The 12,992-nt window shown below is 67.1% G+C and overlaps 7 protein-coding genes across 7 annotated transcripts; 4 read left to right on the top strand and 3 right to left on the bottom strand.

Annotated features, from left to right (window-relative positions):
* Positions 1-58: 58 nt before the first annotated feature.
* Positions 59-295, bottom strand: MICPUN_74009 (predicted protein; the record flags this gene model as incomplete). The annotated part of the gene is made up of 1 exon (XM_002499355.1): positions 59-295. A coding segment is annotated over one exon (237 nt), but the record flags the coding sequence as incomplete, so codon positions are not given.
* A 444-nt stretch (positions 296-739) lies between these two features.
* MICPUN_56522 (predicted protein) lies at positions 740-1,576 on the top strand (the record flags this gene model as incomplete). Its single annotated transcript, XM_002499822.1, has 1 exon — positions 740-1,576. The coding sequence occupies one exon, from the start codon at positions 740-742 to the stop codon at positions 1,574-1,576; it is 837 nt and encodes a 278-aa protein (XP_002499868.1).
* A 330-nt stretch (positions 1,577-1,906) lies between these two features.
* MICPUN_67984 (predicted protein) lies at positions 1,907-3,460 on the bottom strand (the record flags this gene model as incomplete). Its single annotated transcript, XM_002499354.1, has 3 exons — positions 1,907-2,236; positions 2,291-2,816; positions 3,093-3,460. Coding segments are annotated over 3 exons (1,224 nt in total), but the record flags the coding sequence as incomplete, so codon positions are not given.
* Positions 3,461-3,862: 402 nt separating this feature from the next.
* MAO (amine oxidase) lies at positions 3,863-5,971 on the top strand (the record flags this gene model as incomplete). Its single annotated transcript, XM_002499821.1, has 1 exon — positions 3,863-5,971. One exon carries the CDS (start codon positions 3,863-3,865, stop codon positions 5,969-5,971), a length of 2,109 nt encoding a protein of 702 aa, XP_002499867.1.
* A 160-nt stretch (positions 5,972-6,131) lies between these two features.
* MICPUN_99189 (predicted protein) lies at positions 6,132-7,793 on the top strand (the record flags this gene model as incomplete). Its single annotated transcript, XM_002499820.1, has 1 exon — positions 6,132-7,793. One exon carries the CDS (start codon positions 6,132-6,134, stop codon positions 7,791-7,793), a length of 1,662 nt encoding a protein of 553 aa, XP_002499866.1.
* Positions 7,794-7,862: 69 nt separating this feature from the next.
* Positions 7,863-10,265, bottom strand: MICPUN_56526 (predicted protein; the record flags this gene model as incomplete). The annotated part of the gene is made up of 1 exon (XM_002499353.1): positions 7,863-10,265. The coding sequence occupies one exon, from the start codon at positions 10,263-10,265 to the stop codon at positions 7,863-7,865; it is 2,403 nt and encodes an 800-aa protein (XP_002499398.1).
* A 147-nt stretch (positions 10,266-10,412) lies between these two features.
* Positions 10,413-12,329, top strand: MICPUN_79030 (predicted protein; the record flags this gene model as incomplete). The annotated part of the gene is made up of 1 exon (XM_002499819.1): positions 10,413-12,329. A coding segment is annotated over one exon (1,917 nt), but the record flags the coding sequence as incomplete, so codon positions are not given.
* Between the last annotated feature and the right edge of the window lie 663 nt (positions 12,330-12,992).

Below are 12,992 nucleotides of genomic sequence, written 5' to 3'. Positions count from 1 at the left end.
CCGAGTCTCCGTTAGCCTTCGCGATGAGGTCCTTGACGAGCCGCTTCACGCTCTTGTGCGCCACCTTGTAAGGAGTCTCGCCGTCGTGGTCCTTAATCGTGAGATCCGCGCCCGCCGCCGCGAGCGCCTCGACGCATTCCCTCTCCCCTTGGCACGCGGCGTAGTGCACCGGCGTGTCCCCGTCCTTGCACACCGCGTTCACGTCGAGACCCTTCTCCAGCAGCGTGTTCAGCATGGCCAGCTGGCCGCTGAACGCCGCCTGGTGCAGCGGCGTCCATCCGTTCTTGTTGACCTCCTTGAGGCACTCGGGCGTCTGCGAGAGGCACTCGGCGAACTCCTCCGCGTCGCCATCCTCGATGCTGCCGAAGATTGGCGTCTGGGTGCTAACCTTGGGCTTGGGTTTACGCTTCTTCGGGGCTGGTTTGTAGCCCGGCATGTTCCGCTCTTATCTCGCTCGTCCCTTGAGGCGCCTGCTCCGTCGGCGGTGGCGGTTGCAATCAATGTCGGCGGTTCCGGCTGTTCCGCCTGGAGTGTTCATCATACTGAAACGCATACAAAAACCCAAATTGAAATAGGAAGTTGTAAGTAGTGCGGACTAAACGTATGGGAGGTAAGTGAAGATTTGTGATCTAATTTCGTCTGTCGGTGGCCGAGCGCCGCGAGCATCTCACAGGACTTTATCCAAAAAGCCGCGACGTCATCGCCCGTCGGCACCACTCGTCCAGCACGTGAAGACGCGATGTCCTCCCTCGTCTGCCTCCGCACCCCCGCCCTCGCGCTCCCCGTGCGTGCCGTCCGCGGCGCTCGCGCCTCCCGCGCGGCCGCGGTGACCCCCGCCGCGGTCGCCCGCCCCGCCGGCGTGAAGACCTCCTCGAACGAGCCCTCCGATCGCGCGCTCCAGGCGTCCGCCGCGCCCGCCACCGCCACCTCCGCGCTCGCAGCGCTCACCTTCTTCGCGATGCCCGAGGCTGCACAGGCGGCGGTCGACCCCGTCGCGTCCGCGTTCGCCGCCTACGGCCACTACCTCGGCCTCGTCCTCGTCGTCGCGTCGCTCACCGTGGAGAAGATGCTCATCAAGCCGGAGATGACCGAGGACGAGGCGCAGAAGCTCGTCGTCGCCGACTCCGTGTACGGCATCGCGGGCATCCTCGTGCTGTACACCGGGTACCTCCGCGTCACCCAGTACGGCAAGGGCTGGGACTTCTACTCCCACGAGCCCATCTTCTGGGTCAAGATGGCGCTCTTCGGCGTCATGGGCAGCTCCTCACTCTTCAACACCATCAAGATCATCCAGATGGCGGCGAAGAAGGCCAACGGCGAGGACAACTCCTCCGCCATCGGCGAGAAGCTCAGCGCGCGGATGCAGAAGATCGTCAACGGCGAGTTACTCGCCATCGGGTCCATCCCGCTCGCGGCGGCCACCATGGCGCGCGGCGTTGGGTACGGCGACGGATCGTTCCCGTGGCAGGCTGGCGCCGGCGGCGTCGCCGCGGTGTGCCTCGGACTCACCGTCAAGTACGTCAAGGAGGCGATCACCTGGGAGGACGAGAAGGTGGCGGAAAAGGTCGAGGCGTGAACGATGTGACGTCCCGTGATGACAAAGAGACGGACGACGACGAGGGAGAGTCGAGTCGATGCATCGTCCACTAGCTAGCAGCGCGCCGCGAGTTTAACCACGACATCGTATTCACGAGAGCGCCGTTGCGTAATATTCTCACCGGAACAGCGCGGAGGGTCTCCCGCCCTTCTTCTTCGACTTTTTCAGCACCGCGCGCACGCCCTCCTCGCCCCTCTCCCTCGCGCGCTTCGCCTCCCTCTCCTTGTCCCGTTCCTCCGCCGCGTTTCGCCGCGATCTCTCCGCCGCGTCTCTCGCGGCTCTCGCCTCTTTCCCGATGCTCCGTTCGTCTCGAACGAAAACCGCCACGAAGAATCCCTCCATGTCGTCCTCGAACTGGTCCGCGCGGATCAAACACTCGGCACCCTCGACGGCACCATCCAACCCCCGCCTCGGCCACTCCGGCATCGCCGCGCACAGCCTCCACCCGAGCTCGGCGGCGCGGGGAAGCGCCGCGCGAACCACCGCCTCGTTCTCCGCCTCGTGGACGCTGCACGTGCTGTAGCTCAGCCTCTCCGCCGCCGGGAACTCAAACGCGTGGAGCAAAGCCCTGAGCTGGAACTGCGCCAACGCGTCCACGCGTTTATCCGGCCTCAGGTGGTGCCCGCGCGTTGGGTCGTCCTTCCTCACGCCGTCGGCACCCCCCTCGGCACCCCCCTCGACCGTTCCCTCCACCTTCTCGCCCCGCGCGGCGGCTATGAGGTAGTCGCCCCTCGTCCCCGCCGTGCCGCTGCCCGAACACGACGGATCCAGGAGCACCGCCCGCACCCCCGCGTACTCCGGATCGAGCGGGTCCACCTCGAGAAAGTCCGCGCGTTTCGCGTCGACGATGGCACCCGCGCCCGCGGTCGATACGTTTCGCGCGAGCCGTTTCAGCCGTTTGCCGTCGGCGTCGAAGGCTCGAACGCGCCCGCGATCGCCGACCAACGCGGCGAGGTGCGTCGTCTTATTCCCCGGCGCCGCGCAGCAGTCGACGACGTCCCACCCGCGCTTCGGGCCAAGCGCCGCCGCGGGTAAGCAGCTCGCCTTGCCCTGCAGGACGATCTCGCCGGAACGGACCATCGGGTGGTCGTGGAGGTCTGTGCCCGGTTTAAAGACTAACACGTCGGACACGTGGGGGTCTCGTTTGGGTCGGTGACTGGCCAACCTTCGCGTCGCCTCGTCCACCGACAGCTTGAGGGTGTTGACGCGGACGTGGCGGCTGTGCGTCGGGACGGCGGCGAGGGCTTTGCCGCCGGGTTGCGCCAGTAAATACCCCTCCGCGTCGCGCGCTCCGCTCTCCGAGAGGATCGTTTTCGTCGCCCGTCGGATCGCCTTTGCCGCGCGAAGCATGGCGCGCTCCTCCGCGGGCTGCCCCCGCCTCCCTTTGCCGCCGCCGCCGCCCCGTCCCCCCTTCCCACCCGCCGGCGAACGCGATTCCTCCTCCTCGATCCCCGCGCCGAACAGGATCTCGTACGCGAGCACGAACGCCAGCGACCGCGGGACCGCGTCCCCGTCCGCCTCCGGGGCGCGCAGGCGCGCGTAGAATCCGTCCTCGTCGGCGGCGGCGCCGTGGGGCGCCTCGGCCCCGCGCGCGCCGACGCCGTCGCTCCTCGCGTTAAAATCCGGCGCGAGCGCCACCCCCGCGCGCTCCAGCGCGAGCCTGGTGATGGGCACGTGCTTCAGAGTCTCGCACACCAGCGCGTGCGTCGGCCTCTTCAGCCGCACGTCGTCGCGGAGGGTGAGCGTCTTGATGGAGGCGCCCCCTCTCCGATTGCCGTCCGCCCCGAGCAGCTTGGCGACGATGAGGGCGGAGTCGAGCCACGCCAGGCGAAGCCGGGACTGGGGTATCGACCGTTTGCCCATCTTCTCGCGCCGCACCCGACAGCCGCCGTCGACGGACCCTTCCACTCCGCGCCGCCCCGTGTGTGCGTCGTGCCGGAAATCCAATCCCCACGGGACGGACTGAGGTGCCGACGTGTGCCGAAAGCCGAACCGCGGAGGGGATCGGGGACTTTCGAAACCGGAGTGACGCCCGATGAGATTTCGGTCGACCCGGCTCTTGCTCGCCTGCGTCACCGATGAACGAAAGAGGACAAAGAGCGATTTCTGCCGACCCCTCTCTCGTTGGCGCCTTTTCGTGCGAAAAGGCCAACCGATCCACCCGAAAAGGCGTTTTGCCGCGTTGTTTTCGGCTTCGGGTGACGTCGCATTGCACCGCGCGCCCAACCCCGATTCGTACCGTAAACGTCGACTTTCGCGAACGCGATGAAGACCCCGACACATCCCCTCGATGACCTCACCGCCGCTGAGATAACCGCCGCCGCGGCCGTCGTGAAAGCCGCGCTGCTCGCTGACGCATCGGACGACGACGAGATCCGCTTCTCGTACGTGACGCTCGCGGAACCCGCCAAGCTGGCGATGGCAGCCTACGTCACCGGCGAAGGACCCGTCCCTCCCCGCCAGGCGGAGGTCATCGCGACGATCGTATCGAAGATGGACGCGTACATTTTCGTGGTAAACCTCGGCGATGAGCCCTCGGTGGCGTCCAAGAATCCCGTCCCGGAGGGGTGCCAGCCCCTGTTTTCACCCGACGATTGCTTCCTCGCCGAGGACATCGTCAAGGCGGACGAGGCCGTCTGCGCCGAGATCGCCGAGCGCTACGGCGTGGACCCGGCCGACTTTGGCACGAGTCTGATCTGCGACCCGTGGAGCGTGCACGTCGCCACCCCGGACTTCGAGCCCCTCAAGTGGCGGCCCGACGGAAGAGCCGCGCGGCTTATTCAGTGCTTTCTTTACTGGCGAACCGACGAAGCCGATAACCAGTACGCCAAGCCCATCGATCTGTTACCGGTGGTGGATCTCAACGCCAGGAAGGTGATCCACTGCTCTAAACAGCCCGGCGCGACGCCCCCGAAGATCGGGCTCAAGACGAACGTCAACTATCACCGCGCCTCGTTGGAGACCAACTCCTACTTGCCCACTAAACACCGACTGCCGATGAAGCCGCTCGACGTGACGCAACCCGACGGCGCCAACTTTAACGTCGCCGACGGCCGCGTCGTGACCTGGGACGGGTGGTCCATGCGACTGGGTTTCAACTACCGCGAGGGTCTCGTGATTCACGACGCGAGGTTCGAGGGCAGGTCGGTCATGAAGCGGGCGAGTTTGGTGGAGATGGCGGTTCCGTACGCGGATCCGAACCCTCCGTTTGAGCGCAAGTGCGCGTTTGACGTTGGAGACTACGGCCTCGGATACTGCGCGGATTCGTTGGAGCTCGGGTGCGACTGCCTCGGGCACATCCGTTACTTCGACGCGGTGCTCTGCGACTCGCGAGGCGAGCCGTACGTCACCAAGAAGGCGATCTGCATGCACGAGGAGGACATGGGCGTGCTGTGGAAGCACGTGGAGTACCGCAACGGGCACAACGAGGCTCGGCGGGCGCGCAGGCTCGTGGTCTCCTTCGTCGCCACCGTGGTCAACTACGAGTACCTTTTCTACTGGTACTTCAACCAGGACGGCAGCATGGAGTACGAGATCAAGCTCTCCGGGATGCTCTCCACCAACCTTCTCTCCGCCGGCGAGAGGGTCGACGGCGAGGGCGGCGCCAACGACGGCGCGCCTCTCCACGGCGTCCTCGTCGCCCCGGGGGTTAACGCCCAGGTGCACCAGCACATGTTCTGCGCCCGTCTGGACGTGGAGGTGGACGGTACGAACAACGTGGTCGACGAAGTGGACCTCGTCACCGGGTGCGTGGGTAAGGCTTCGGGTATTCGCGATCCCTTTGCGAACGCGTTTGGGCCGGTGAAGACCCGGCTCGCCACCGAGCGAGCCGCGGTACGCGTGTGCGACCAGACCAAGGCCAGGACCTGGAGGGTCTCCAACCCGTCCGTGATCAACCCCATCACGAACGAGTCCGTCGGATACAAGCTCGTCCCTTTCACGCGCGGCGCGTCGCAGCCCGTGCTGCTCACCGGCTCCGAATGCGCGGTGACCAAAAAGGGTGAATTCGCAACCAAGAATCTCTGGGTCACCCCCCATACCGATTCCGAGCGATTCCCCGCGGGCGAGTTCACCCCCCAGGGCGCCCCCGGCCAGGGTTTACCGAAGTGGACCGAGTCCGATCGATCGCTGGGCGGCGAAGGCGGCGGGGACGTCGTGCTGTGGCACGCGTTCGGCGTCGCGCACGTGCCCCGACCCGAGGACTTTCCCTGCATGAACGTGGAGCACGTGGGATTCTCGTTCAAGCCGGACGGTTTCTTCAAGGGAAACCCCGCGATCGACCTGCCGCCCCCGACGATGGCGGGCAGCAAGGAGGACACGTCCGCGGGGACGTGCTGCGCCGCGAACGGCCATGTTGGCGCAAACGGACACTGAGAGCGAGAAATTAGGCGTTTTTTGTCCGTTAGATCCGTTGAAAAATTTCGAGCAGTCCGAGCGGTGTTTTTCTGCGCTCGAGCCCGTCCGCCGCATCGCACTCGGCACCGCGCGGGGAGTAGTGGTGGAAGCAGCGGGCGCGGCGGGCGTTCCATCCACCATGGGAGATGACCCGTTCTACGTCAACATGACGCACGCGTCCAACCGGCAGTACAACCGCCAGAACCCCTCCTTCGACTCGAGGCCGCCCGATTTCGGTCACCTCGCCTCGAACGCGAAGTGGCCCGAGGCGCAGCGATGGCACAGCGCCGGTCCGTCCAAGCGTCGATCCAGGGCGGCGCCCGGGGGCGGCATCGAGAACGTGGACGCGTTCACCGCCCCGTTCGACATGTCGCTGTCTCCGCACCTGCTCCTCGCCGCGCTCGAGGACGACGCGGCCGTGGTGAAGGATCTGGTGTCGAGGGGCGCGTGGACCGAGTGCCGCGCGGACTCCGGCGCGACGCCGCTCATATGCGCGGCGGCCAAGGGGTCCATCGCGTCCGTCGAGGCACTTCTCGAGGCGGGAGCCAACGTCGTGGCGACCGACGACGTGGGCGCCAACGCGGTGACGCTCGCCGCCTTCCACGGCCGCGGCGACGTCATCGACTTCATCCTCGACTCGACGGAGGTGGCGGAGACGGACGGAGCCGCGCTCGCGCTGCTGACGTGGCCCACGCGCAAGGGCGAGACCCCGTTGATGGCCGCCGCCCGGGGAGGGCGCGCCGACGTCGTGAGGCTGCTCGCGCGGAGGATGGCGCCGCACGCACCGCCGGGGGGATCAGACGGCGACGGCGGCGGGTACTGGGACGGCGGCGGCGACGCGAGGGAGCGCACGGCTGCGGCGCTCGCGGCGCGCGGGGGACAGACGGAGTGCCTCAGGGCGCTGATCGAGCTCGGGTGCGATGCGAATGAGCGATCGGGGGTGCGGTCCATGACCCCGCTCATGCACGCGGCGTGTAAGGGGCGCGTCGCTTGCGTAAACTACCTGCTAGGAAACGAAAACCGCGAACAAGGCGACGAGGGAGCCGCCGCCTCGTCTCCGGACGACGGCGGCGGGGTGAGCGACCTGCTGGTCAAGGTGAGGATCTCACCCGAGGGCGCCGTGACCATCAGGCCGAACGAACCGCCCCTTCAACGCGCGGTGTCATTCGAAGACGGCGTCGGGGGCGCGGCTGGCTCGGAAACTTCAAAACGTCCAAAGCCGACTCTCGCGGACCCGACTCTCGCGGATGACCAAGGCATGACCGCGCTCGCGCACGCCGCCGCGAGCGGCCACCTCGCGTGCTACAAGGCGCTCGCCGCGGCTTGGCCGGGCGGCGCTCCGGCCGCGAGGGAGGCGAGGGACGCCAGGGGTAGGACGCCGCTGATGCTCGCCGCGAGGTTCGGCGGGTCGTCGGTTGTGGAACATCTTCTATCCGTCTCCGGCCCTTACGCGCTCAAGGACGTGGACGCGAACCACGAGACGGCGCTGTTCCTGGCGGTCAAGGGCGGGCACGTGGAACCCGGGGGCATCGCGGAGTCGATACTCGCCAAGTACAGGTTCCACGAGCACGAGATGGAGGTGCTCGAGATTAAAAACACGGAGCAAATGACGCCGCTGCTGTGGGCGGCGGCGCACGGTCGGACGGAGACGTGCCGGTGGCTCGTGGCAAAGGGCGCGGATATACTGGCGACGGATGGGAAAGGGAGGCTACCGCGGCAGACGGCGGACGCGCACGGGCACGGGGAGACGTCCGAGGTGCTGTCGCGTCTCGCGAGGAGTGCGTTCGACGTCAAGTTCTGACGAGTCGCGACAGTTGTGACCGTCTTAGTCTTCGTCGTCGATGAAATTTCATTTCTCCGAGAGTCACCGTTATCCTCGCACCTCGAGCTTCGCCGCCGCGCTCCTCAACCTGACCAGCGCCTCGCGAAGGTCCCCGGCCGCGGCCTCGTCCGTGACCTCGCCGCGCGTCAACACCCCTTCGATCGCGCTCGCCGCCTCCCTCACCGCCGCCGAGGGGGCCGTTTTTTGAACCGTTTTTGAGCCCTCGTCGTAAATTCCAATTCCGGAACCCAAACGTTTTCCCCGTCTTCCCCCGCCGCCGCCGAAGAGCGGATCCTCGTCCCCGTCGTCCGCGAAGAGGCTCCGCACCTTGGCGCCCATGCCTGGCGTCGCACCTATCCGGCCGCCGCCGCCGCCGCCGCCGAGGGGGCCGTTTTTTGAACCGTTTTTTGGCGGCGACGGATCGAACAAACCCCCGGCCGTCTCGGGGTCGTCGTCGTCGAAGAGTCCGCCGACGCGTTTCACGCCGTCGAGTCCGCCCGTCGTCGTCGTCCGCCCGAAGAGCGCCTCGGCCCGGCCGTCGGGGCTGGGATCGATCAGGCCGGCATCGCGCAACGCGCTCACCACGGGAGGGACGGACGCGCGCGTCGTCGTCGTCGTCGCGGGTTCGATTCCCGCGGCGGGCGAAACCCGCGCGGAAAGTTCCGGCGAGGCTTCGCGGGGAACAATCTCCTCGTATCCCGTCGCCGGGGCGTCAAACACGGGCCGAGTCGGCGATTTCATCTCACCGTACCTGAACTCGTCCCCTTCCTCGTCGCCACCCTCGCCGCCCTCCGAAGGCTCAAAACGGGGCCGCAACAGGTGGTGTGTCGGCGATGAGGGCGACCGCGACCGCGGCGACGTCTCCGACTTTACGTCCTCGGACAATCGCCGGGGAATCGCCGTCGCCGGCGTCGACGCGATTGGTTTCAAAGCGCCTTTCAAAACGCCTTCACCGCCTTCGACCCCCATTGACCCTTCGAGCCCCTTTGACCCTTCGACCCCGGGAAGCTCCGGCTGCGCCGACGACCCGAGGTAGGTCTCGCCGAGTCCGACGTCGTACCTGACGCCCGACCCCGTCCCTTCCTCAACGTCCGATTTCAATTTACCCATGACGTCCGCGGCGCGAACCTTCGCGCGGCCGATGAGCGCCGACGCGCGGTCCCGCGCCGCGCCCCCCGCGCCCGCCGCCTTGGCAAGGAAGTCGTTCGCCCTGGACCCCAAGCCGCTTCCAGGCCCCGAGTGACCCGGCGGAACTTGGCCGTCACGGTCGCGGTTTTCGTCGAGCCGGGTTTTCGCGGTCGCGGAGGATGGGGGCGGTTTCGGGTGCGATTTCGGGATCCATTCGTCCGCGTCAACCTTCCCGTGACTCGCCGTCCTCGCCCGCTCGACGAGGGCGGCGACGTCTTCGCACGGGGGAAACTTTTGCAACCTTCGCAGGCACGAGCCGAAGTCGTCCGTCGCGAGAACGTCGGAACGGACAAAGAGGAGCATCGCGACGGCGAAGGATTCGATGAAATCCATCGCGCCGGGGTTCGCGTAGTCGATGCCGCTCATCGCCGACGAGAGCTCATCGCCGACGAGAGCGCCCGTCTCGTCGTTCGGGGGGTCGTTCGGGTCGTTCGTCGCGATGACGGCGTCCCAAATCACCATCGCGTCGTGGAGGTGAAACTCTCGGCTGAATAGCACCCGCAACCACCGCAGCAAAAACAGCTGCGGCTCGATGCCAACCCCGTCCAGGTGCCTTCTCAGCGCCGGGTCGACCTTTTCCAGCCTCGCGTACACGCGGTCGCACGCCGTCTGCACCCCGCTCTTGGCGCCCTTTCCCGGCGGATCCTCGAAGAACGACGCCATTCGGATGCGGCGTCCGTCGTTACGATTGTTACGATCCGCGCCCATGAGCGCCGCGAACATGGCGTACGCGTCGTGCTCCACGTGCGATGCGCTCAGTTCCGGTGCGCTCGTCAGCCCTACTTCGTCATCCGCGGTGGCATCCATCGACGGCGCGGCCGGGGAGTGTCCCCAGCGATGGCCGCCGGGGTCGCTCGACGCGGCGTCCTTTGCCCTCTGCGAAAACACCAACGACGCGAGCTCGTGCATGCCCTGCCGATACCCCAGCCGCGGGTTCTCGAGGGACCACACCAGCAGCAGGTTCAGCAGCGCCTGCTGGACGTCGGGCGCGCTGTAGAATTCGTCCCCGGGATGCAGGCGCTCCAGGTCGAGCGCGATGGTATCCCGCACCTCCGCGGTCCTGAAGTACTCCCCCCAGCCCGAATCCTCGGTGGCCTGCAGCGGGTTATCCGAGGACACGTCGGCGGGTGCGGTCGCCCTCGACCTGGGATCTTCGGTGCGGGCGCGGCGGATGTCTCGGTAGAGACGCCGAGCGGCGGCGACGTCGCCCGGGCGCCAAGCCCCGAGCGACGCGGCCCAGCGCTCCGTTCGACGCGCCCCCATGGTTTGGGGCGATTTGACGGTGCGATGTGCTGACCGCGGCGCTTGACAGCTTGACAGCTTGAGAAGAAGTTGGGCACAGCTGGGGTGCCCATATTTTGAACCGCCCCGTGCCGCGTCTCGTGCACGCGGAGGCGGGGGCAGAGGAGGATGCCCCCGATACGCGTCCTCAACGTCGCGGAGAAGCCCTCCGTGGCGAAGGAGGTCTCCCGCGTCCTGTCCAACGGCGGATGCACCAACCGGCGGGGCGCGTCGCAGTACAACGCGATCTGGGAGTTCCCCTACACCGTCATGGGCCAGCGGTGCGACATGGTGTTCACGTCCGTCACCGGGCACGTCATGGGCCTGGATTTCCCGCCGTCGCACCGCGGGTGGAACACGTGCAACCCGCGGGAGCTCATCGACGGCGCCAGGGTCGTGAAGCAGGTTGACAAAGGCAAGGAGAAGGTGGCGGAGAACCTCCGAAAGGAGGCGAGCCGATGCGCGTGGCTCATCCTCTGGCTCGACTGCGACAGGGAGGGCGAGAACATCGCGTTCGAGGTGATGGACATCTGCAAACAATCCAAACCCGGCATTCGATGCCTGCGCGCCCGGTTCAGCGCGCTCTCGCACAACGACGTGACCCGCGCCCTCGCCAGGCTCGTGGACCCGAACCCGCACGAGAGCGCCGCGGTGGACATGAGGCAGGAACTGGACCTCCGATTCGGATCTGCGTTTACCCGATTCAACACGCTGCTCTTGCAGCGGTCGGGGGTGGCCGCCAGGCTGCCGGGCGCGGATGCGGACGGCAAGGGTAACATCGTCAGCTACGGCCCGTGCCAGTTCCCCACCCTCGGCTTCATCGTCCAGCGCAAGTGGGACATTGACGCGCACGTCCCGGAAAACTTTTGGAAGATTAAGCTGAGCCACGCGGTGGGCCAAGGACGCGAGGCGTCCATCGCGGAGTTCGAGTGGTCCAGGGACAGGCTATTCGATGAACACCTGGCCACCGCGCTTTTCGCGGCGGTGCGCGGCGCGGGCCAGGCGGTCGTGACCCGGGAAGGGGGAACCGAGAGCAAGAAGTGGCCGCCGCATCCGCTCAACACGCTCGAGATGCAGAAGCGCCTTAACCGCGCCATACGCGTATCCCCCGAGCAGATCATGAAGCTGGCGGAGGAGCTGTACCAGGCGGGCTTCATCTCCTACCCGAGGACCGAGACGGACAAGTTCCCACACGACTTCGACTACAGGACATCCATCGAGCAGCTCCACCCGCATCCCAAGTTTGGCTTTCACGCGATAAACCTCTCGGGCGGGCGCTTTCGACAACCCCCGGGCGGAGGCCACGACGACAAGGCGCACCCCCCGATCTACCCGACCAAGCTCGCGTCGACGCAGGATTACGCGAGCTGGAGAAACCGAAACTCGCGTTTGATCGACGTGTACGAATTCGTGTGCCGACACTTTCTCGCGTCGTGTTCGCTCCCAGCCGTCGCGCACAAGACCACGGTGGAGATCGACATGGGCGGCGAGAGGTTCAAAGCCACGGGGAACATGATCAAGGAGCTCAACTACCTCGAGGTGTACGGTAAAGGACCGGCGGGTGGGCCGGTGTTGCAGCCATCGTACGACGGGTGGTCCAGTAACACCATACCGTCGTACGTCGTCGGGCAGCGGTTCCAACCGACGGAGCTGTCGCTTCGACCGGGTCGCACGCAGCCGCCGCCGCTGCTCTCCGAGACGGACCTGCTCTCGAAGATGGAGGCGCACCAGATCGGCACGGACGCGACGCAGGCGCAACACATAGAGAAGGTGGTGGGCGAGCGCGGGTACGCGCGCAAGGTTGGAGATAATCGGTTGATGCCCACGGAGCTCGGCGAGGCGCTCTGCGAGGGGTACGCTCGGATGGGACTGGCCGGCATGTGGCTCCCGCACCTGCGGGCGGAGACGGAGGCTGACACGGGACGGGTGGCGAGGGGTGAGATGAACGCGACGGTGGCGCTGAGGAACGCCATCGGACCCGCCATCGACGCGTACAGGGGATTGGAGGCGAACAAACAGAGGCTCGTCGACGCAGTGACGGAATTTTGCGTCGAAGGCCGAGGACGAGGTGGCGGCGGCGGCGGTGGCGGCGGCGGTGGGGGCGGCGGTGGGGGCGGCGGAGGCGGATTCGACGATGGCCCCGGTGGGGAACCGCGGTACCCGAACGGCGCGCCCGGCCTCGGTCTCGACGATTCCCTCGGCACCATCCGCGTGTGCTCCCGCCCCGGCTGCGGCGGCGCCGTGGAACTGCTCAAGTCGACGCGCGACTCCGGCGGTCCGCGCGGCGTCGTTCCGGAGTACCGCGTCCGGTGCTCGGGCGCGGGATGCGAGTACAGGTTTAAGCTCCCGGACGCCACGTTGCACGCCGCCATCGACATGGGCTCGCGGTGCGCGTGCGGCGGCCCGGTGTCGGACCCGACGTATAAGCTTTCGCTTCGCGTGAAGAGGCCGCCGCCCCAGTTCGCGCACTTTCGCGAGTGCGTCGTGTGCGTGTTTTGCGACAGGGACTTGCGGGATTACGTGGCGATGATGAGAGACGCGCCCGCGGGGCCATCCACGCGGACGACGAGGCCTTCGCCCGTGCAATCGCCGATGACGTCGCCCGGGGGCCGAGAGCCTGCGGGGGGCCGGGGCGGCGCGGGGGGCCGGGCGGGCGGGAGAGGTTCGAAGCGCTCGAGGACCGCGGCGGGCGGCGCCGCGAGCAAGCGG

Source organism: Micromonas commoda, chromosome 2 (assembly GCF_000090985.2).
Source record: "Micromonas commoda chromosome 2, complete sequence".
Taxonomy (NCBI): Eukaryota; Viridiplantae; Chlorophyta; class Mamiellophyceae; order Mamiellales; family Mamiellaceae; genus Micromonas; species Micromonas commoda.
This window is presented reverse-complemented; position numbering and strand designations above follow the sequence as displayed.